The sequence below is a fragment of the Centruroides vittatus genome, unplaced genomic scaffold (assembly GCF_030686945.1).
Source record: "Centruroides vittatus isolate TY-2023 unplaced genomic scaffold, ASM3068694v2 contig_862, whole genome shotgun sequence".
Taxonomy (NCBI): domain Eukaryota; kingdom Metazoa; phylum Arthropoda; class Arachnida; order Scorpiones; family Buthidae; genus Centruroides; species Centruroides vittatus.
The window spans coordinates 898120-925233 of record NW_027122562.1 but is presented as its reverse complement, the minus strand read 5'-3'; the positions used below and the strand labels follow the sequence as shown (position 1 = coordinate 925233).

Genomic DNA, 27114 nt, shown 5'->3' with positions numbered 1-27114 from the left:
TTATGGATCAATGATTAAGTCTGGCCACAGTCTAGATTTTATTTATCATTAGTTTTTACTCTTCCCACTCCGTGGGAGTAAGAGGAACTTTCTCTTTAATCGTATCCGTCTCGGGTTCCTCGATGTCCTCAATGGAAACAGCCGGATTACTAACAGAAACTTAATTGAAGTACGTAGTTATACAAGTGCGACTAATTCGACAAATAAAATATGTTCAATAACTGATAAATTAATAAAATTAGTTTGACTAGAATTCACTTATTTTCCACAGTAGCTACTGCGTATTTAATGCTAGGTATCCATTAAATTTTACCACAATTTATGATTAATAAGAAAAAATGAATATTAATCAATCGATATAATTAGATATAATCGATAAATTAATACAATTGTAATTAAATAAAAAAGAGGGAATAAATACAAATCTTAAAAACAAGGAAAATAAGATCGCTATATATGCGGTATAGCGTATTCGAATCTCTTATCCGCCATATTTAGTCCGGTTGTTAGGTTCTATTCACTGAGTAATATATGTTACACTATTTTATATTATTAAAAGTGTCTTGTATTTCATCCTATTTCATAAAAATAACAGTAAATAGTCATTCTAAAATATCACACGAGAATTATACACAGTCAAAAAGGAATAAATATGGTGACGTGCCTTGAATGCACTGCTCTACATCTAAACTCTCTGAGAAAATCACGGAGTAAATAAATCATCGCGCTACTCTGTCAATTCCATAATAATATGTCAGAGAACGAACTGATTGAATTTTCTTAAAAGTTAATAAAATGATTTTTAATAAAATTAAAAATTAGTAAAAATGACAAAAACTCGGAACAAATCTTGAAAAACGAATTTTATCTAATAACTTCGATGATGGGAGAAATGTTTATATTGCTATTTATTTCGAAAAGTTAGATTAATGAAATAAAATCAACTTTAAGAAAAGTTGACAACTTTTAAATGCTAGTCAGTTATTTTTAAAACCAAAGCGTTTCAATCTTGTACACAAAATTTTAAAAACGAATTATATTTTTGCATTTGATATACAGCCATAAATGAATAACAAATGCTTATAAATTGAGACAAATTTTTAACCATATTTATACGTATTTATTTATGAACAATAACCTTTTTTTTTTTTTTTTTATTTGAAAAAGTATTCAAATATGTTTTGTAATCTTATTAGTTATGTAAATTTTATCCGACCTTATTACCAATATAAACTACTTAAAACTTCAAAAATGTTTTCTAAAGAATATCGATTATGTAAATATTAGTTATGTTTTTAAAACGAAGATTTACATAATTTTGTTAACACATTTTATTTCAAGATTAAATTTTTTAATGTTAAATCTTGTTAAGATGTGGGAAACGATCAAGTATTACGTAGCGCCTGTTTATGAAGTTTTAATTTTGCTCAACCCCTCTCCAAAATATTACGTAAACCATCGAAAACTACCGAAAAATATATCTATTTATATATTATATACTGTATATAAAATAAGCACATTTATGTTACAGTACGCGGTTAAGGTATCAGTCTATCGTTCTGGGAGATCCGGGATCGAATACAGGCGAACTACACCCAGAAATTTTTCGCGAGTGGCCTGTCCTGGTTATGTCAGACTCGTTCCTCGTCATCTTGCCATTTCCGGTGTGGACTTGACCGACCCGTGATGGGTATGACTTAAATGGTCCTAGTGTCCACATGGCGGAGAGCCTTAAAAAAATTAATTAGTTGCTGATAAAATTACTACGTAAAATTATGAAAAATCGATATAAGCGATTGCGTTTGCCAAACTGGTCATCTTCTATGCAGACAACTTTATTATTATTATTTTGCAACGGATGGGCTTTAAAACTGACAAATATTTAAAACATGTAAACATAAAATAGCGAAACACGTTAACAGGTTTACTATCTCCGAATATAATATCAAAAATTAATTTTATTTTTCCCGAGGGTTAGAAAAATGTTTTAAGCTATCTCACATTATATGAAAATTGGTAATTATTCATATATTGGCAACATGCTACAGTTATAGTATGTTACCATGCTGTTATATTTACCAGTCCTACGGAGAAGGTTTAAAATTATGCCAGAAATTTCATTTTTTAACATAAACAAAGTCTTTAAAGTTATGTCCGAAAAAAAACACTTTCAATATAAAACCTTACAAAAAAAAGCAGCAATGTAGAATAAACTTCTTAATTATAAACTAAGTCGTTTTATATTATTTAAAAACATATTTTATGATGTTACGAAAGTGTAAGGTCAAACTCTACTTCCCCTCGTAACGAACGCTTCGAAACGCTAAGACGTACTCTCCATTCAGCGTTACGTATTACATGAACGGTCTGTAACCCTAATTAAAAATTTAAAAAAAATTATTTTACGTACACATTTTATCATCATATAACTAAATTATTGTTTCGCTATTAATTAATAAACTCCTGTTTTTATTGACAAGTCCAAGCCAATGACATGGGAAGCACGGTTTATGAGAATAATTCTTATACTGTATTTGGGCTGCAATTTGAAAAAATTGTAAAACTATAAATTCCGATTGTCATCTGTCTGATGTCTGTCTTTTCTTAATCTCAAGAACGGAGTTAGATAGATGAAAGACAAGAAACCTTAGGGGCAGGAAGCCCCGATTAACTATATAAGAACTTCTGATGAAAACAGGAAGTCATGTTATTTCAATTCAAAAATTTCCCCGAAAGGTGTTAGATGACTGTCACGACTCTATTGTTAAAGGAAAAGTATAATGTATAAGGGCAAGTCACTACTAATTTGAGGTGGAGAGCATATATTTTAAATTAAATTAATTAAAAATATGATTAAAAATTGCAGTAGGGCATTATGACGATCTCACAATAAATAACTGCTCGTTTCAATATGATGTTTCAATGTAAATTGAGCATTCAAAGACTAAACGCAATTTCTATTTTAATAAAAATAAAAATTGCAACATTAATTTGTAAGTTATTTCCTTATTATTGTTTTTTACAGATCGTCAGTAGCGCTTTCACAAAATTATACATTAATATCGTAATACAAGATATTGATTTATATTTTCGTTCGTTCATTATCAAATGCATCCCGTATTAAAACAGATAGCTACTATTTCGCTGAACTGACCAAAAAGTTTTCTTTGATCAGAAAGCAGTTCAAAGTATTCAGTGCATCGCTTTCATCATAAAATTAAATAACACTTATCATCTAGTTTTAACATATTCATTTGTCCATCGACTACTACTGAAAATATTTAAACATTTCTCGGAATAAACATTCAAAATTTTTAACAATTGTTCTTACATACTTGATTTCACGATTATGACAATGTAATCGTTGTTTTTTTGAAGCACTGTCAAGAAACTTTCATTGTCACGATGATTTTTAAAAATATTAAATATTATGTATTAAGGTCTGTTTTAAATGTCTTAAGATACAATATTAAAATATTCATATATTATTCTTGAAGTTTTTATAACAGAAAATTTATTGTTTATCAAGTAATGAGTATAAATTAATTAAGGAATGATCTATCATAGTTTTTCTAACCCTCTGTTGGATAGTGGGTCTGTTTTGAAATCGGTGTCGATGTATAAATATTGGGGGCCAATGACGAGTAAGAAAAAATTCTAATTATCGATTTTGAGTGGGTATACAGTACATATAATAAGATGTATTTGTTGTATACAGTATTCGTTTCTACTTTTAAGTTTTGTTGTATGGTATAAAATAAAAATACGTTGGGTGGAGGGCAACTTGCTGGTACAAAAAAATTGGTGGATATGTTCCCCTCTATCCTACGGGATCGGCGCCCATGGTTTTGAATATTGGAAGACTAATACAATCTAGAAACAGGATTCAATAGTTATCCCTCACCTAAGATGCATAAAAAATCTAGTTATTACAAATACAATATATGCAATAACTGATTTAAATAGAACCAAATTTGCAATTTTCATTCTTGCTAGTAATTTCAAAGATCTTCTAAACAAGTAGTTAACCAATTGAATAATATTGAAAGCAATTATGTATGAAAATAAAGTGTTTTCGTGCCCATTCAATCGCGTAATGCAGTATGTAATTGTTTTGATTAAGTCATTGTAACGCTTGACATAATGTTAAAATTATAACTTGTTTTTAATATCTATTATTATAATGATAATACAGTAATTATTAATACTAAATGATGGTTTTGTTAAGTTAGTTTAGGCTATATCACATAGATTATCACATATAGATTGTAGCTATTGATAGAATATTTACCAATAAATGAGTTAGCAATAGCGTAATTAGTAAACAAAACATTGTGAATAAATTAATGAATTTATATCGTTATGTAATTATATAAAAGTTTTTTTCAGGTATGACCATTGAACGACGATTATAAGATTATAAAAATATACTTATTACAAATTTTACATGAGAATTTAAACAAAATTCTATTTGCAATATAAAACCAATAAGAAAATTTTTGAGGTATTATAATATTCATTTTATAATGGTCAAACAAAACTTGCGTTGAAAACGGGGCCGTCGAGAGCTTGTACGCAGCAGCGCCGCTAGCTGTTTGAGCGCCCGTGTGCAATACCGATTATGCCGCCCCCGTTAAACTACGACTACCTACGCTGAGATTGCCAGCAATACCAATTTGCCGCCCCCTGGACGTGCCGCCCGCGTGCGGTGCACGCCTTGCACGCCCGCTTACGGCGGGCCTGCTTGTACGAAGCCCGGGGTAGAACGGATCTTTTTCTTTTTGATCAAATGAAATACGTAGAATGTTTCCTTATTAATAAAACGGAGTCTTAAAGATTTTATTATCTGTTAGTAAAAATAGCATTAATTTTATATGGATAGGAACCACTACGGGCCGGCGAGTTTTATCGGGCCCGGGGAAAAATCGTCAGCTTTCTATCTCACGGCCCTAGCTAAAAATACTAACTTCCAAGTTTGTACTAAATGTACGAGTAAAGCGACTCCAGTATAGAAATATAAAAAGTAAATATTTAAATATTCTAAATAAAATAATTAGTAGTAAAAAATTAACGTGTAAAAATTTACAATAAAACCAAAATCATGGAAAATTAGTATCATTTTAGCATGAAAAGCGTTAATTATAAATGTCGTAGTTTCTCAAATAAAAGCAACATCGTATTAATTAGGGGAAAAAAGGAATTAAAATGAAGATAAATCATAGAATAAGTTTGGCAAGTATAAATAAGTAATGCCGTCTTGCCTAAAATGCAATTTTAAAATTCGCATTTTCGACATAGTTTAGTTTTATAAGCTTTTAAAATAATTAAAATATGTAAGTAAACACAGATGAAATTTTAGTTTCGAAAGCAGATTTCATTACATTAATAACTATTCTGTATCGGTTTTGAAACTTTCAGATTTATTAATTACTTTAAAGTAATATTTATTTTTCTAATGAAATGAATGATTAGATTTATATTCTAAATATTTAAAATAATTTTTGAAGTCTGTTGTATCAATATTTTTCAGATTTTACCATTATACTTCAATGCAAAATTTGTTACAATATTTCACTAGAATTATTTATTATTACAAATTTAAAGCTCGTTTTAAAGTTTTCAGAAACGCTTTTAGAAAAAAAAAAGTAAATTATGAATTAAAAAATATAGAATTATTCATTTAAGAAAACACATTTAAAAAATTACAAATACATGTGATACTTCTTAAAAAATAGAAAATAAAAATGTTTTTAGGAATTCGTTTAGTTTCACGTTAGTTCAGTACTTGTATAATGCAATCAAACGCAACACAACAGTATTTGTTATTACAACTGTTTTTGTAATCATTGTAATTGTAATCATTTCATATATTATCTAATATAATCTTTACATTAAATGATACAATCTTATCTAAGAATATTTGTATTAAACAATGAAAACATAATTAGGAAAACACTTGTTTTATATGTATTATTTCACTGATTACAGTAAATCCAGTATAAGAACTAGCATTAATAATTCGGAATTAAAAAAAAAAAAAAAATAGAGATTTTTTTCTTCTAAATTCACTACATAAAATATATTAGTAAAGAATAAGATATCTAACATAATTATAGTGATTTCGTGCATTCGTATGGATGCATTTTTATATCAATACGATAATTTAAGAAGGGTAATTACTCTACAGTCTACACTTATTCTCCCCGACAGTTAATGATACAACTCGTCAAAACTGGTCAACCAAGAGTGCAGCAGTCAACCGAGATAGATACTAAAAACAATCGTCTCAATCGTCAAAATATTTGGAGCAGCTAAATTTAAATCAAATAAATGAAAAATCCAGAATAAACTATTCTTGATCGAGTTTTAATAATCCATTTAATAAATTTCTAATTTAATAACAACTCTTTGTTATTAAATTAAAAATCTGTAAACAAATTATTGAAATTTAATTAGAGAGATCATGTAATTAAAATAAATTTTGAAATTACTTAAAACCAAATGCTAAACTTTAGTACAAAGTTTGAAAATTCTACATAAATTTTATATAATTTTAATATATATATATATTTAATGTTACATTACAATAAAAAACATATACTGTATATTTATAAATTTATTTATTTGCTTTCAGAGCTCATATAAAAGTAAAGATTCATTTGTATATCTGCTTTTTGTGGCTATTGCTATTATTTTTTTTGACTAAGCAGCAATTATAAATATGACCTTTTGTTTAAAGAAATCAAATTCAGGAATTTATAATTTTAAAACTACTTTCCTAATTATATTAAAAAAAACCATAGTACTTGTTTGAATTAGTGATGAATGGAATTAGTTTATTTACAATATTTATTTCAGTCAATATGCTGTTTAGTTTTAATATTCACTAATTAAATCATCAAGAAGAATTAATTCTATTTTTTTGTTCTTATTTCTTTTTAATGTTTTATAAACAAGCTTCTGGAAAGTTTGGAAGTTATATAATTTATCAATATTTTTTACTTTTTTTAAATAAATTTAATACTATTTTCATATCACAGCAAATTTCATTTGTTCTTATTCAATAGTAACTTCACAATACGAATCTTAATCAAATGTGTTGTACATCATTTAAGCTTCATACAAGATATAGTACTGGAAAAAAGTTACAGTACATTGAAAACAAAAAAAAAAAATATTTTCAACTGACTTAATTATGATATATTTGTATTAATTCAGCATTTTGATGAGCTAAAATTAACAATGAGAACATAAAAACAGCTAAACTTGATTAGGAAATATCCTTACACAATGTTTAAAAATTTAATATACAAAAGCTTGAATAAAGCTTATAAAATAACTTATTAATAAGAGTGTTGTGATTATTATTATTGTACTAAATTTGAGAAAAAGAAAATGTAAATATCAGATAAGGTGTTTTAATGTAGAGCTCTTTTACTTTTTCTATAAAGTATCATATATATCTTATTTTTAGCATTTTGTAATTAAAAAAATACATTTCTCATTAGTTTTTAAGCACTTTTTTAATTTTTTTCTCTTAAGTAAATATTAATACAAAACTAGTACAATAACTGGACTGATTAGAAGCTACAAAGAAAGAATACCAAAGACTGAAAACAGTAGACTCAATACAATCACAAAGTTTACTTTTAACAAGAACTTTAATGTTATGAAAGAAATGGCAGACCATAAAGTCTCTAAACTAACTTTCAAAAGAATGACAAATATTTATAGTATATTGAGGAACGACAATGATATGTTAAAGCAAAAACAGGTGTATATAAGATAACTTATGAAACCATGGAATTAGGAATAAAGAAAAATTATATTGAGTCACCAAAAGAAACTTTGGAGTTAGACTTAAGAGCATCAACACAGTGTAAAGAAGGCCTTTGCAATATAGTACTATCCCAGATGTTACAAGCTGAAGGCTTTACAGTAAAATGGATGATGGTGGAAATAGTTAAGACTTTACACTCCCCAACATTGGTGCTGAACACAGAAAAAATTGAAATATATAAGTGCAAATTGGAGGATAAATGTATTAATGCAAGAAATATAGACAGTTTACCATTAGCATGGAAGTTCATTGTAAAAAATAAGCTTCTTTAAAGAAATGCTTAGTTACCACATTTACTGAGATATAGTTTTGTACTTAAAATTTACAATTCTGATTCTAGTTTTATATTTTATCTAGCTTCATTTTTTATATTAGAAGTTTACTTTTCATGTTAATTTTATATAAGAATTTTAATTTACTTTATGTTGGAATTATTAAAATCTTATGTTAATATTCAAATATTTAAAATTTAATGTTCTAATAGTATTCTACTTTGAAACAGTTCCAAAATCAGTCATCTGAGGATGGCCTATGTATTAGGCTGAAAATGTTAGTGTATAAGCAAATAAATGTGTCTCATTAGCCAAAAGGTGTTTAGTGATGATTTTAATAAGTATTACATTTTTGTCAATAAGTGTATTTTATTTGCATAAATATTTACAAAGCAGGTAAGACATGAAGGCTTTGAGAGAATTAATATTTCTTAAATTTATTTACTTAATAATTAGAATAATTTACAAGTAATATGTTATTTTATCTTATGTTCAAATATATTCTAGTTTATCAGTTTTACAAGTTCAAAGACATTCGTAATTTTTTTATTTTTCTAATTGGCAATGCCAAAAGACAACAACAGTCTTCCCAAATAACACAATATTGTGCACTTTATTAGTTATATATTTGTTTTTTAATAAGTAAATAAAGATTAACAAAAACAATAAACAAATTTAAACAAAATTATCAGATATATAATAATCTCTTACAAACAATTTGAATTCATTTAGAGCTAGGTATAAAGTCTTTTATAGGATAAACAGAAGTTGCAACTCTATAAAAAAAAATAGTTTAATCTCTAAACTGAGAGATGCAAGATTTCTATCTATCAATCACTAACAAATTAATCCAAATCAATTAAATCATATATATATATATATATATTTGTTATATTAAGTAATATAGACATTAATATTAAATATATACATGTAAACAGATATAAATTAACAACATGTAATTTTCAATTTATAAATTTGTAAAAGAATTTGTAAATTGAAAAATATCTATTTCAATTTATCATAATAGAATATCTTCAAATGACTAAAACACATTTTCAAATTCTAATTCTATATATTTTTTTACCTCTCATGAAGTCTGCAAAATAAAGTAACCAAAAGTATTTATAAATTTTAATAGACTATAATAGACTATTAATAAAAATTAATAATCTAATTTAATTACATAAATAAATAGTCTACATTAACTATAATCTTGATTTTAATATTTATACATTAAAATTACATGGTATTTTCAAGTTTATAAAACAAATAAAATTAGTACACATTAAAGTGAAATAGTTGAAAAAATGTTTTGACTTTTATTGACATTTAAAACATACAATCATTTAGAATACTTGATACAATTTCATGATTTTGTTTCTTGGAATATATGGTCTGAATTAAATAACTTTGCTGTTCAAAATAAGATAAAAATAATCATGAAAAGAAGAATAAATTGTATCAAGTATTCTAAATGATTGTATGTTTTAAATGTATGTTCTAGGGTTACATGTTCTACTGGATTATCATCATCATCATCATCGTCGTCGTCATCATATGTATCATTAGTTTTATATGGAACTGGTATATTCCTCCTCTTTCGTCATTCTGAGCTATTTCTACCGCTTTGCATTCATATGGTCTAGGCAACATTATTGAAATGGGTTTCAAATCAATTTCACTCTCTGCATACGCTCTTTTGCCTATTCGTGTGCTGTATCCCTTTCTACAATAGTAGAGGGCAGCCTTCTCTCGTAAGACCATGTCCATTGGTGGGGTCCCAGCTATGGAACTGGTCTGTGAAATTTTTTTTTTTTTTTTTTTGCAGTGAAAATTTGTGTATTTTTGCAAATGGTGAATGGTTAAGTTAACTCTTATGTGCATTGGGTTAATTGTTACAATTAATGCACATGCCAACTATATGAAATTCATTATATAGCAAAAGTAATAGTGTAAAAATTAGGAACAGTTTTCTTCAACCTATCTGAGAAAAAAATTATTGAGATGAAGTAAAATAGAAAATTCTAATGAAAACAATGAAATTTAAGAAAAAACTTAATATTTTAACATTATATACAACTATGTTCAGAGAATTAAAATGAAAGTAGCAGCAACTTCCCATCACTATTTTCCTTCAAAAAGTAATGTGTAATACTCCAAGAGCCAGTAAATCTGACTCTTAAGTCATCAAACTATGATTATCCAGCTTCTGATGTTTCAAAGACAGTACTACTAAATATTATTCACTATGGTGATTAGCATTTAGTACATGATTTTTTTTTTTCAAAAAGTGTACTTGATACAGTATAACAGTGGTTCCCAACCGATGTTCTGCGAAACACTGGTGTTCCGTAAGCATCTCCCAAGTGTTCCGCAGATTTAGTCGCAAATCGGAAAGTGTACAATCGTATTCGAGCCGCCGAATATCAAAAAATTAAAATCATAAAATTTTCATAAACTTAAATATATATGTATGACTCGTACTTATGGAGTGTACTACTGTTTCGAATAAGATAAAGGCAATGATAAAAACTGAACGAAATATGTAAAAAACATCAGGCACAAGTTTCCCATTAAAGTTATTTAGGTATATTTTTTCCTGTCTTAGAATTGGCATTAATAATATGAGTAGAGATTTTGAATTATAACTGCTCAATTCTAATAAAATAACTGATGACAAGCTTATGTATTTTATATTAACTTAAGTAAGTGTTCTGCTAAAGAAAATTGCTCACAAAAGTGTTCCGCATCCTAGAAAAGGTTGGGAACCACTGCAGTATAATTAATATTTCTGAATGTACAGGCAAAATTTTAACTAAAATGTTATTCACTGCAGTAAAGTAAAACATTTAAAATACAGGGTGTCCAAGAAAGATTTTTATCATTCTAAACATTAATAATAAAAATACTAACAGGTGAAATGAAATGCAGTTTGCTGCAAAAGAATAAAGACATCTAAGAGTTTTTTCTGATATCAATTGTCTGAGGTAGATGGATTGATTGGTCATGGAGGACCCATAGCTTGGCCTTCATGTTTGCCCATAACTCCACTGGATTTCTTTTTTTTTTGGGTTATGTTAAAGACAGGGTTTATCAAACATCTGTTTCTGATATATCCGTTTTAAAGGAAAGGATACAATTCACATACAGTACGTGAACTCCATTAGTACAGTAGCATGAACAATGGCGAGTCTGCTCGATTTCCCTCCAAGTGTTTTTTAACATTTGCGGTGTAACAGTGAGGATTGCTGATTGTATCCTTTCCTTTAAAACAGATATATCAGAAACTGGTGTTTGATAAACCCTGTCTTTAACATAACTTAAAAAAAAGAAATCCAGTGGAGTTAAGTTATGTTAAAGACAGGGTTTATCAAACACCAGTTTCTGAGTAACTTAAAAAAAAGAAATCCAGTGGAGTTAAGTTATGTTAAAGACAGGGTTTATCAAACACCAGTTTCTGATATATCTGTTTTAAAGGAAAGGATACAATCAGCAATCCTCACTGTTACACCGCAAATGTTAAAAAACACTTGGAGGGAAATCGAGCAGACTCGCCATTGTTCATGCTACTGTACTAATGGAGTTCACGTACTGTATGTGAATTGTATCCTTTCCTTTAAAACGGATATATCAGAAACAGATGTTTGATAAACCCTGTCTTTAACATAACCCAAAAAAAAAAGAAATCCAGTGGAGTTATGGGCAAACATGAAGGCCAAGCTATGGGTCCTCCATGACCAATCAATCCATCTACCTCAGACAATTGATACCAGAAAAAATTCTCAGATGTCTTCATTCTTTTGCAGCAAACTGCATTTCATTTCACTGTTAGTATTTTTGTTACTAATGTTTAGAATGATAAAGATCTTTCTCGGACACCCTGTACATTTTATGTTTTATCATTTTTCTATCAATTGTAAATGGTTACATAAGTATCTATGCAATCAACTGGGGATTACTTAGGATAGAGCACAAATATATATAAAATGAAATTGCTGACATGAAACCTCTGCATAAAACAAGACTATACTGTATAGAACTTAGAAATTTAGTATTTTTGATTATATGTGTTGTTGTAATAATACAAGAATGTTGCTTAGTAGATATATTATTCTTTTTAATATTCATTATTGTTGTTTGACTGTTAAATATTGAATGTAATTCCCATCTTAATACTAACATTTAATAATATGATAAAGATGAAAAAGTTCAAATTCCTGCATACAGAATCATTTTCCATTTCTCATTACTAATGAAATTATACAAATATACATCAAACAAAACCTGATATCATAAGCAAATACACCAACAACTGCCGTAAATGATCGGGCTAAATTTTGGATATATGATTATAGATTAAAAATAAATTTGGCACTAGAGTTAGGCATTAGGCACCATCTCCATCTGATGTATATTTGTATATATATACATTGCAAGGGTTGCAATGGCCAACTGAGTGCCTTGAGTGGATGTTTCTGGCCATGGGCGTGGACGTGTCCCCAGTCAGTGCCGTAATAACCGTCGATGGTTAAATCTTAGACTTATGTATGCTGGAAGAGGAGATCGGACCAAAGGTCTTAGTAGCGTAACTGGCAACACGTCAACACGGTAAGCGGGAGTTGCGGGTTCAAGTCCCGCTTTGGGCTGATAATTTTCTTCCAGTTTAATCTAAATTAATTAATTAAATATTATAATTATTAATTTTAATAAGAGATGGTGCCTAACAACTAACTCTAGTGCCAAATTTATTTCTAATCTATAATCATATATCCAAAATTTAGCCCGATCATTTATGGCAGTTGTTGGTGTATTTGCTAATGAAATTATCTGATTGTTTATGCATTTATCTTCACACTTTTTACATTTTCTTTACTTGAAAACAATTGATACTATTAATATTTGTACACAAGTTTTGAATTAAACAGTATGTGAAATAAACTTACTAACCTATTGGTTTCTCCATGACAACTGGTGTGTGACAACCCATATGATAACCTCTGTCACAAGCATCACAAATTAACATAGTTTCCTATTAAAAACAAAAAAAAAATTTTTAATTATATTTTCTTTAGTTACATGTAAATATTTAAATTTATAAAATTTTCAACGGAGGAACAAAATTTGAAAAATTAAAAACTATTTTAATAAAGAGAAAAACATTTTCAGCAAAAAAACCAAAAAAGTCAAACATTCAAGTTCCTTTAAATTTTAAGTTTTAAAGCTGTTGAAATTTTGACTTTTTTGTTAATTTTTTTTCTATTCACATTAAAGAAATTTGTTTTTATTGCCTTGTGAATGAAGTTATTGAAAAATTATTGCAATAAAGGAAAAAGGTAATTTTTTCTAGATTATAATATAAATATTTAACATTTTAAATATGAAAATCTTCTTACATTGAATATTTAATATTTTGCTTGGTTAAAATTTGGGAAGAAAAAGTAATTAAATATTTTTTTTAAATATTAAATTTTGTAGTTATTCAAAATTTTTATGGTAATAGTTTATAATTCATGAATAATAATTGTTAAATATAGTTTAAAGCCAAGTTCTAGGAAAGATATCATATATCCTCAATGCAAGAATTACATGATTCTTGTGACCCATAAAGAATCACAGACTTCCAATTAACTCATATATTAACAAAAAAACAAGAATTACAAATGTATATTTTAAATATCTAGAGATCTAAACTTCTAAAAAAGTTTATAAAACTGATTAAAAACTTATATGATATACCCAGATAAAATTAACTGTGCAATTATTATTAAATAATTATTGGTTCCTAATGAATTTAATTCATTTAATAATAATAGTAATAAACAGACTAAATTTTATTTTTGTAATACATGAACACAAGTAAATATAAAAATAATTCAGTTTATCTAGACTGAAATTTAAAACTCTATTTGCTGAATGAATTACCAATTATATCTAATGGAAGAAACTTTCTTTTTTTATATTCTGATTATATATCCCTTTACATTTCTTATATACTATAATTATAGGATAAAAATTTTAAGAATTGCCTTACACAAAGTATCATTTATCATATTAGTCGAAAGCTATTCAAAATTAATGTAATAATTTAATTTTATTATGATAAAATTTGATATTAATCAAAATGTTTCTATAAAAAATCTGTTATTTATATCTAAAAATTAAGCTTAGAAAATTGATTTGCTTATAATAATAATTGAAAAACTTATTAATGTAAATGCAGTTCAATATGTTAAATAATCAAATGTATTTAACATTTTATTTACTTGGAACAGACTTAACAGCCTATGTATTAACAATGGACATGTAACAGACTAAGTAATCCACCATATTAATATAGGTTATATCATTTTATAATTACATACTTTAATTATGAAATAATAATTTAGTTCAATACTTATAACAATTTACAAGTTATTTTTGTATAATTTAAAAACTTTCTACTTCAAAGCATATGTCAAAATTTGGAATAATTAACAGATTTGTGAGAGGTTATAAGTTATTTTTATAGTGTACAATATATAATGTTATAATTAGAAACAAATTCACTTCCAATTTAAAAAAAACACAAATTCCTTATTCTACATAAAGAATATATTCACAAGTTCTTTATTAGATAAAAGTTTATTGAAAATAAACATCACTATGCATACATATAGTACTTCAAGAAAATTTAATTAGATGATTTTTATATAATTTTTAATTTAGAAAGATTTTGTAATTTTGAAATTATAACAGTTGAACCTCTAAACCACCTACATTCTAAAACTTCTAAAGCATTTTAACATAAAATTACAAAAATAGTCCAAATATAATGCATAAAATGTAATTTTTAACTTCTTAAATTCACCTAAACAAACTTTTTCTCCAATGAAAAAGTTTTCATCTATTTACTACAAGAAGAAAAATGTTTTGATAAAAAAAAATTAGATGTTTTAATGTAAATTTTAATATATAACACATTTTATTTGTACTTGATATTACAATGCAATTATTTGCTTGATAAAAAAAGAAAATGCTCAACTGAAAGAAAACATCATATATTTTCTTGAGAAATTACTCCACAAATAATTTTAAAATGAATATGCTTATTAACTATCACGTTTTCATTGAGAGTTTGAAATTTAGAAGCATTTTTTATCTTCCCAAATAGAAATGCTATAATTATAAATTATTTCTTTATAAATTTAAATAATACTTTTATATTTCTTTATAATTCATTTTTAATCTTTTAACATGAAAAACTGATTAATATATTTCTTTGCCAGGAGACAAACACCATGAAACATTTAGTCCTTCAAAATATATATTATAATGGAATTAGTTTTTAAACATAACATGATTTTTAGTAAAACTATCGTGTTATCTGACATTAAAAGGAAAGCTTTCTACAAGAAAAAAGTAAAATAAACTGCCTTCCTAATTAGATATTTTCTAAATACTCTTATAAATATAGTTTCATTTAAAAATTTCAGTCTTTAATAATTAAAAATACGTTCAAAAATTTAAAATAAAAAAATTATATAAATAGATCATTTGACAACTATGTATAGGTGTGTTTATGTATAACATAATATTTATACATGTAAACAGGGTGTTGCCCTTACTTTATATATGAATAATGATAAATTACATGCATAATAATCTAAGACAATGTCAACTAATCAATATCATTACCTTTTAATTTTCTAACAATTTACTGCATGGATATATAGATATACACACACAATGGTGTCCACAGAGGACAAAAAATATTGCCCTATCTGGGATTGAATAAAAATTTCTACAAATTTTAATTGTAAAGTGATTGAGATGGGTTATATCTTGTGAAAGGTGAGAAATGTGTTACAAATAAGACAAGGCAAATACCAGTCGAATGGTGTTTCTTTTAATAAAATACAGAGAACAGATATCAGTCTGCCCATTATAGAGAACAAAAATGTATTTACATTAATTTCCCGCTCTTGCTCAATTTTCCCACAACAATTAATTATTATACAATTCAGCTTAAAACTAAGACTATCACTACTTACAAACTAGATAGAAAGAAAAGAATGAAGACTGATTAGAGAGTATACCAGTAGCTTAGATTGGGGTCCTGATAAAAATTATATGAACGATGATCGCCGTATGGATGGTAGATGTTCAATCTGTTTACATCGGAGTAATGATAACACAGTATCATTAAATATTGCTGAGGAAGATTTCCTTTGGCTTGGATGGGAGAATTCACTTACTTAGTTCTGTCTGATGATACCACTTAGCTTGGTGTCACTGTTCACACTTGGTCTACACTGACGATCTCTGCTTTCCTATCTCTCTAGGCCGCAGAGTCCTGGTCATGTCTCAGCTCATTCGGTCTCCCTCACTAGACCTCTTCTCTCGTCGGTGACAAACCCAAAAGTGACTCTCTTTAACTCCCATTTTCACAGGTCCCACTCAAGCAGGACCCTTTCTTTTTCTTTTTGTTTTCTGGCCAATCAGGACCCACAAATGGTAAGGTTCCTGTCATGTGACAGGAAAGGATTGAAGACAGAAGGAAGAAGAATTGCAAAAAAGAAGAATGGAGTTCCTATTCTATATACAACTATATCCAAAAACAAACATGGTGGACGGCCACAATCTTATGTCCTTGATCATGACACACTTTGATGCAATACTGTATTCTATAATATACTTGTGAAAGAAATCCCAAAAAAGTAAATAATCAAATAAAAATTTATTAATGTAAATATTTGTCTGCAAGCTTTGCCTCTCAGGAAAAATTTTCTGCAGACACTCATGTATATATTACACACAAAATTAAATATATATATTTATTTATTTAACAGATTGTATTAACAGATGTTTCATACAGTATTTAATTGAACAAAATAAATTATGAAAAAAATAATTAAATTGAAAAAAAGTAAAAATTTTAAATGAGATTTTTTAAAAGTGACAGATGAATAAATATTTGTAACTTGTAAACAAAACTGAAACAAGATGTCAATAAAAACATCTTTTCACCTTCCAGCAGTATTTAATGAGAAAAAACATTTTTTGCCTTATTAATAAAACTTCTTCAGTTACCAAAAACAAAAAGAAAAAAAAATGGAATGTTCTATATAGCATACATTCTAAATCAGTACATTCTAAAAAGAACACAAAGATTTAGAATTTTGGACAGCATTTACATCAGTGTTTCAAAGAGGAAAATGAACATACAACAAAAAGATACATTTATTTATTTTTCTTGTTTATATATCAAAAGATTAAAATATGTAAAGTAACTCAAAGACACCTAAATTGAGTGAAAAAAAACAAATTTATTAAATGAATTAATGTTTTTGATCTTGTTTAATAGTCATCATCAGGATTTCTTCACTGGATTTAGTTGTCTGAGTTGATTTTACATTGTACATCCTGTTATTGCAGTAATCAAATACTATCTAGCTTCATTTCAGAGAACAGCTGAGAGTACAAACATGGTTTAAGTATCAAATTAAAGCTCTTATTCTGTAGATGATGATGCTGAAGAGAGATTTGAGAAAGGTAAAGGTGCAATGTTTTGGACTTGGTGAAATGACAAAAGTATAAAGTTAAAGTTTATGGGACAAACATGTTGGGGTTCTACTCCTTATTAACTTTGGCTTAAGCAAATTTTTGTGTTTTGCAGTTTCATTATTCGAAATACTGAAATCAATAAATACTGAAGTCAATAAAGTACTAGTTACTAAGACCAGTGTTTTCACCACCCTCTCCCAACTCAACCTCACTAATTTCCCACCTCAAAAGCCCAAGCAATGCTGGACACATGCAGCTAGTTTACTTATGGTAAAAATATGTAATTAATAATATGAATAAATAAAAACTAATATATAAAAAGATTACATAAACAGCTATATAGGATCTACCACGTGATAAGCCTTTAAGGCTTCATTCATCTTACGTCTCCTGACAGATGGTGCACACCACACATAACATTGACCACATTAAATCTCAGGAGCTCAAGATTTTTAAAGCTACACTAACAAGGCAATGCATTAATTAGAAAGATACTGACTCATTATTGCATGCACCGGTAGTCCCTACAAAACCACATGTTAGGAGAAGTCAGGAGGCTTGTAAGATAAATAAAACCTTGTAGGTTTATCATGTGGTAGATCCTAAATAGTTGTTTATGTAATGTTTTTCATATATTATTTTTCTATTTATCCATATTATTAATTATATATTTTAATCTTTTGATATTTTTATTTATTTTTCTCATATATATCTTTTTGTTATTTATTCATTTTACTGTTTGGAACACCAATTTAAGGTCTATGTTTTTTTACAATATATGTTATATGGAACAATTAATTTTTTGGTTTTTGAAAACTGAAGAATGCCTATTAATATGACCAAAAACGTTTTTTCCTATTAAATATTGCTGGAAATTGAAAAAGTGTGTTTGTGTGAATTTGTTGAATAAATATTTGATTTCATAAATATATTACGAGGTTTAAACTATTTATTTTTTTTATATTATTACACTATTATTATACTTATGTTTCAGTTTCAATTTTAAAGTCAAATGGTTACCAGATTAAATTGAGCTACATTACTGCTACTAATAATTATTAAATCCCAAATAATTTGGCACTAGAGGTAGGCATTAGACACCATCTCTTATTAAATTTAACAATTACAATAGAAAAAAATTCTGAAAGAAAAGAATAGGCCCAGAGCAGGACTCAAACCTGAAACTGTTGCTTAAATTAAATATATCTGGAAGAGAAGGATTGGACAGAGGTCCAGTAAGGCACGTAAAAGTACTTTAAATTGTTCTTTGAAGTCTTTTTCAACTTTCTTAATATACTGTATTTTACGGACTATAAAACGCCACAGACTATAAGACGCACCTTAATTTTTAAGCAATTTTTAAAAAAAAAATACCTATAAGACGCTACGGAGTATAAGACGCACCTGAATTTTGGAGGCAATTTTTCGAAAAAAAAAGTGTCTTATAGTCCGTAAAATACGGTAATCTTCAATGTATCTACATGGTAAGCTGGCTGCTTACCATGTAGATATATTGCCAGTTATGGCAATGCATCCACATGGTAAGTAGCAGTTACAGTTTGAGTCCCACTCCAGACTAATTCTTTTCTTCCAGAATTTTTAAAATTATTTAATAAATATTAATTATAATTATTAACTTTAATAACAGATGGTATCTAATGCCTATCTCTAGTGCAAAATTATTTGAGATTTAATAATTATTACTAGCAGTAATGTGGCCTGATTTAATCTGCTAAACATTTGGCTTTAATGTAATCATTGGACTTTGAGATACAGTAGACCCCCCTATAACACGGAACGTATCTGCCGTGTTATATGAATCCATGTTGTATGAGTCACTTAAATACATGAACCAATCACAGCCCAGTTTAGGGGCTATGGCTGTTTGAAAGGTTTTCTTCCATAAAATTAATCGATTCTAGACTAATTTGACTCAACATTTCCAAAACACGTATAACTTTTTGGAAATAATCTATATAAACTATGCTATAAACAAAAAATTGTGGGATTACTTACCGAGTGTGCACCGTTCGATGACGCCTTGCTTAAGCTTGTTTAGTCACGGAGCGGCTCATCGAATGGCAGACACGTTTCCTGATCAGTGAATTTTTCGCAGAAAAATAACTTAACTTTGGAGACATCATTAATAAAAATATAATTTTTTATGGCCATTGAATAATAAATGTTTTTTAGTAGGTCCAGTGCTCGCTTAAACTCAACGGTTTGTACAGTATCTGCTATTGGTCCAGATTCGACCAATCCTGTCACGACACAAGTCGGCATTGATGTTTTACCATGTTATATATGAATCTCTTTTAGCGTGTTATACGAACATGATCACAATTTTTTTGCCGTGTTATACGAATCCATGTTATAGGGGGGTCTACTGTATTTATATATATATATATATATGTACACAGTTTCAATTTTTTAAGCTACATACTTGTACATAATTTTAAAAGTGAAATTTAAATAACAGAATTTCAGATTCAATTTTCATTACAAAAAATATTTAATTTCAAGAGCTTACATAAGTTTTTGTTAATGGATTTTCCTGTTAAATTTAAAATTTGAGGTTTATCAAATTATTAGTTCAAAATAAATCAAAAGTTTTGAAAATTAAAAAAAATAATAAACATAAAAATAAAAATTACAAAGTTTGGAACTATTGAAATATAACTCTAAAGAATCCAAATCATGGGGTACTAGAATAAAATTTGTCTGAAAAATTAAAAAATCTAAACCTATGTATATTTATGCAATACACTTCAATAAATCAATACATTTTTGTTTGAAAATAGATATAATATCAAAGTGTTAGGATCTTAGAGTGTAAAGATATCTAATTGCAAAATTCTCATTTAATCTCTAACAAAGAATTTCGAGTTGGTTCGTTATAATGGTCCAGACTGGACTTGTCGCATCCTGCTCATCTAACTGACTGGAACAAAAGATGTCCCCAAATCTCATGCCCACACACAGGTATAACCTGATCGATCCCCGATCATCAGGTTTTTGCATGTGCAAAAACAACCAACCCAACACAAAAATTAATTAATATAAAAGATGACAGATATATAAACAATTATCATTGTATATGTAAATATATTTTTTATAATTATTTTATGTAATATTTTTAAATTATACATCATAACATAGATGTAAGTAAAACGTGACTGTTCAGTCTTGAAATATTAAAATGGGAAAATATATAAAAAATTATTTGAAAAATTGTCCTGATAATTATTTTTGATAAATTCAATTGTTTGTATTTTTGATAATTTCAGCTTATTAAAAGTATGTGTTACTAAACTGTTTTCAATTTACAATAAGTTTTCTTGTATAGATTTTCATTTAATACTTCAAGATGGTGAACAGTCATATTTTGTTTTCATATAACATTAGTATATACCAAATATATCAGAACTGAAATTTTTATTTGTAGTTTATAATTAATAAATTTTCAAAAGTCTTATATACGAAAATACATATGATATAAAATCATTCATTATTATATAATATGAAATTATACAATAATGAATGATTTTTCATTTGAACACACTTTAAATTTATTGAATTTTAAACAATAGGACATAAAACTTAAATGATTGTTCAAAAGATTATAGGAGTCAGAATTATGAACATATAAAACATTTTGAAAGAACTTTTGTCCTAGCTTCAGATCTCCCACAGTTGTTTGTAACTAAGGAAATTTTAATATCCTAAACAGTTATTGTTGAAAAATATTACAAGTTTAAAATAAAAATCTCTAAAACATAAATAAATTATGCTATAAGTAAATATGTACATTATATACATAAATAAGGCATAATACATTACATATAATGAAAACAACTCCAAATTCCTTGAATGATAAAAAAAATCTGCTTTATTGACAATGGGGTTTGGTTTTTCAAAAATACTATAAAAACAGATATTCAATTTAAGTGAGTTTCAATAAAGAAGATTTTTATTAGTATAAATTACATATTTGCTTAATTTTGAAAATTTTAATCTACATTAAAAATCATTTTTGATCATTTTTGTAAATAATCTAGTTACAGCAGATTTTAAATTTATTTAAAGTAGATTTATTTAGAATAACTTTTTAAAAATAGATTTAGAGTAGATTTTTATAAAATGAAAACTTGGTAAAAATTTAACTTTGTTCAAAACAAGGAAAAAAATTATATAAATATATAACCTGCATTAAAGTATATTTCAAAATAGTCTAATATTAATACATAACAAATTTGAAAAATAAAAAATAAATGTTAAGACTATAAAAAATCAATATTTTTATTAACTTGATATTTAGTAAAAAAAGCTTTCCTAACTTTCAAATTTTGGTTTGAAGCATCTTTATAAATGTACAGAATTATTTGACTTAAAAAAATATATATTGTTGTTATTTCTAAATGATAATATTCTTTCTTATCTCAAAGTTTCACTAGCTTTATAAATTTTTAATCTAGTGTGCAATAATGTCTTCTTTCACTATTAATTAAACACAGATATGGCCACACTGGCAGAAGAGTTATGTGATCATTTTAATGTTTGTTTTGTTATTATGTTCTCAACTTTTGAAATGGATTACTTCTATTTTTGCTGTTTAACCTCAATTTATTATTAAATACTTGTTACTCTAAGACAAAATAAACTTAATAAATATATTTAAAAACAAATTTTAAAAAGCCATTACATTTTAAAGTGTTTGCATTAAGGCACGTAAAAGTACTTTAAATTGTTCTTTGAAGTCTTTTTCAACTTTCTTAATATAATCTTCAAATTATTACATAAACTTAAATAACTAAATATTGATTAATTTTAAAAAATATATATAAATATCCATAATTATATTATTTTTTATATCATTAAAACATCTGATAGCTTATTATAACTTATATCTGAATAACTAACTATTTAAACAAAAGTGCATACATAAATAATATTCTTCATTAATTAAATTTTTTAAATATACACCCACAACTGCCATAAATGATTGGCTAAATTTGGATATAATAATTATAAATTAGAAATGAATTCAGCACTAGAGTGAGGCATTAGGTGCCATCTCGAGATTTTTTTAATTTCGAAAGTTTATACTTTTAATTTATTTTGTTGTCAAACACACACGCACACACACACATTTTTAAAATATTTAAACTATTTTTAAACTTATAGTTAACTTATGTATTATATTTAAACTATGACTTTTTAAAATATAAACATATTTAAAATAAAAATTTTAAAAACAATTGCAATTAAATTGATTTTATTATTTTATATTACAATTATTTAATTATTACAACATTCATTTTAATTTCTATATATAATAGAATTTCTCTAAAATAAAATTAAAATTTTGGCATCAATTTTTTTTTTCTAAAATTTATGTGAGAAAATTTAAACTTTAATGGAAAAGAAAATGGCAAAATGATTTACTAATAAATGTAGAAACATTTAATAAAACAAAAAATTGATTAAAATAGCTAAAGCCAAAATAGAACTATTAAAAATGTCCTAATCAATTAAAGTATTAAAAAACAAAAGTTTTAAAACTTGTTATATTATTATTTAATAATGGAGATAATAAATAGGGTTTTCCTTATTTTCATATACACATATTTATATAATTATATTCTTTTTTAGTTTTTAACAGTATATCATAAAATATATTACTAATAATATAAATACTGTAATGTTTTATATAGTTAGATCAATGTGATTTTTGCTAATTATTAATGACATAAATTTTAAAAAATTTACTTCTTCATTATTATTTTCAAAAATCTATATTATTTTAATTTTATACAAATATATAAATATATCACAAAATTCTTACATGATAAAGCTTTTAAAATTAATTTAAATAGTAACAATTGCAACCATTATTTGTTTCATCTAGATTTCAGTAATTTATTAAAAAGTTATTTTTATCATAATGATAAATAAATTTATAACAAAACTAAAGTAAACATATTTTCCTTTGATATATGAAACAAGAAATATTAAAATGTATACAGTTATGTTTTGTATTTATAGAATATTTCAATAAACATGGTTTTTAGATTATTCAAAATGGTTAATGCTGCCTATGGTAGCAAACATGGCAGCTCATCTCTGAAACAGTGGGGACGTGCGTTCTAACCTAACCTATTCTAATAAATTACCCCTATTCGAATAATTTGGTTGGCAATAATTATGGTAATTTATTAGAATAGGTTAGGTTAGGTTAGAACGCGCGTCCCCACTGTTTCAGAGATGAGCCGCCATGTTCGCTACCATAGGTAACATTAACCTTTAAAACATTTTACAAATTATATGTACATTAATTAAATAATAAAAAGATAAGTAAAATTCACACAAGAGCAATAATATTTACTTACTCCATTTCCAGAACCATTACAAACTGCACAACTTTTACAATATATACATTGCCAAGGTCCCATTCTTGATCTTGCGGCAAGTTCTGGAGTATAATCCATACAACTTGGATGGGCTAAAAAATTATTTTAAATTGTTTAAAATTAATTTTGTTACAATACATATATATAAAGATAAATCCATGTAAATAAATAAAATTTTACCTTTAACTTTACAATCTTTACAACAAAGTAGTGATTCTAGTATTCCATTCTTATTCTGAGATGGATGTGCACAAAAGACACATACATCTTCTTGTATAGTTGAATCTGGCATTTCAGGTATTTCCAAAGATAATCCATAATTTTTTTTTAAACGCTTCAAAATATATAAGAATATTAATTTATTAACATTAATGAAAATGTTTTTAATTATTCAATTTAAGCAAATTATATTAGATAAATTAACTATTAAATTATTCATAAATTTATATATATAAATATATTTTCTTCTGTACTATACATAGCTTTTCATATATATACAGTATTATACTATTCAGATATAACTTCAAATCAATGTGTGTTATATCAAATAATTCTATAGTTTTAAATAAATAATTAAATTAATAATGCATTTAGATTGCTTCTTTTTATTACATTGATTTTTGGGTAATTTATTGTTTATCTATTATAATATTAATAATATATATATATTTACATTATTACATGTATTTAATTTTAAACTGCTATACTTATACTTTATTATTATTAATTGTTATTTACATTTTCAAATATATATTTAAGGTTTTAAACAATTAAAATGAAATTATAAACAAATTTGTGAAAAAGTTTAAATTATTATAAAATAATATTTGATATTATTATTAGATAATGTAGGATATGTAAAACAATCCAGCAAACAATTTCTTCAATTATTTTATTATTTTAATAATATAAAATATAATGATCTTATTATACTAAAAGATAAAAAGCAAATTAAAAAACTTTATTTAAATTTTATTCAAAGTAATAATCTTCAACTTTGTAATCTTCACAAATCTCAAAGGAACTCTTAATAAATAAAGAAAAATGCCTCTATTATATAAGCAAAATGTTAATAACATCTTAAAACATTTACTATTATTTCTAAGAATTAATGCATTTCATACTTAACTTTACAAAGATAAGAAAATAAAAAAGGAACAACTATGCATTAATAGTTATAGAACTGGAAAATTCTAATTCTTTAATCAATACTATGTAATTTTTACATATTTTCTTACATGAGTAAATCTTTTGAGAATACAATATGTTAATTTCATAAATATTTTAAACTACTTTTATTTCTAAAATCTAACATTGTCTGTCAATAAAATTATTTATGCATTATTCTTTTAAATAATTTTACTATTTATTAAGATAATTACTTGAAACAGTAAGATTATTATATAAAAAATAAATTTAAAGCTAAAAAATATTTTATATAATATCACAAATATATAATAATAAAAAAGAATAACAATTTAATAGAATCAGTCTGAATTACTCAATTGTAAAAGAAAAAAATTTGATATATATTACACAAATGCAAAAAAAAATTATAAGACATATTTTATTTTTTTTTAAGTTGCAAATTTTGATTTTATACATAAGAGAATATTTGCACTTTTGAATCAAAATTTTAAGGAATTGTTAGGGGAAATGGAATTTTATTTTGTTATTTAATAAAAAGAATGAATTGGAAACTATATTCATCTTAAGAGTTATGGTTTCTGCATGATCAACATACAATGACTTGCAAATAAGCAAGTCTGAATGCTAACTATAAATATTATAAAGAACAAATCTATATAATTCAAAAGAATCTATTTAAATTATCAATAACTTAATTTAATCTTACAACATTATCGTATCAATAATTTAAAGTATGCTTCGTACCATATATAATGCATAATATAACTTTAAAATTTTATATTTCAAAAGATGAAAACAAACAATATAAATTAACAAACGTGTTATCTACTGAAATTATTATTAATCTTATTACAAAATAATTTATAAAGAAAAACTATTACTTAATTTTTCCTCATTATATTACTTAAAAGATAAATTACAAAAGAACAGAATACAGAGTATCCAATTTTTAAAACATTTATTCACTTAAATATAAAATATTAAATTTTTCATGGTATTAGATATAATATCACTTAAATCCCTGAAATTATGACTTTCAGATTTACAGTTATGACTAACTTTTTGTGTCACTAAGTTCCTTCATAAAAATAAATTATCTATTTTGCTTATTTCATTGTTATCATCATATATGTTTAAAAATTTAAATTATTAGTTATTTAAGAAAATTAAATAAATATGCTCTTTATAAATATAATTTCTTTTTTTTAAAAAAAATCAGTGTTTGAAAATACAACAATGTAAATTGATGGAGTTGTCATAACATATCATTTTCATAAATAGAAGATTTTTTGTATATTTAAATTGTATTATTCATTTAATTAAGCAATTTTCAAATATTGTCATTGATTTAAAAGACTTGAAAGCAAATGACTAGGTTCCAATTAAGTTTTTCTCGATTATCTAGATTCTAATCGCTTCAGTTAATTGGTAAATAATGTTTGAACAATTATGAATAGCTTTTAAATGTAGCAAATTGAATAGAGAGAATTTAATATCTCTCTTTCTATCATTAGATACTTATATAATTGCTATCATTTCAATATACGGTGATACGAAAATCCAAAAAAATGAAGAAAAAATTAAATTTTTAACGAGTAATAATTTTCTAACTCCCAAGGTCATTCCAAGCTCGATTTCCGACAGCTGCGGAGTTTTTGAAGACGTCATTGCACGCAACCGGTAAACGATCGTTATTATTACCACATTACCAATTTATCAAAAAATATTAAACTACGTAATGGAGAGGGAAAAAAAGCTATATTTATTAATTTCGATCATTACATAATACAAAGTTATCGAAAACAATATAAAAACTGATTTCTAGAGTGAGAGAAATGCAATTGAATATAGAAATTTCACAAGCGCAAAAGGCGATATAAATCATAATTTACGCGACAGT

General features: G+C 25.8%; 2 protein-coding genes across 2 annotated transcripts in view; both read right to left on the bottom strand.

The window, feature by feature from the left end:
• The window catches only part of LOC136982671 (calcyphosin-like protein), a 160302-nt gene that overhangs the window by 96949 nt on the left and 36239 nt on the right, over window positions 1–27114 (bottom strand). The window lies entirely within an intron of this gene.
• Window positions 1–27114, bottom strand: part of LOC136982664 (zinc finger protein ubi-d4-like) — a 54862-nt gene that overhangs the window by 17582 nt on the left and 10166 nt on the right. Inside the window, exons 2-4 of the mRNA XM_067279227.1 lie at window positions 24246–24399; window positions 24045–24157; window positions 13060–13141 (exon numbers count right to left, since the gene is read on the bottom strand). Of these exons, the coding sequence (XP_067135328.1) occupies window positions 13060–13141; window positions 24045–24157; window positions 24246–24399 (349 nt within the window). The remainder of the gene's footprint in view (window positions 1–13059; window positions 13142–24044; window positions 24158–24245; window positions 24400–27114) is intronic.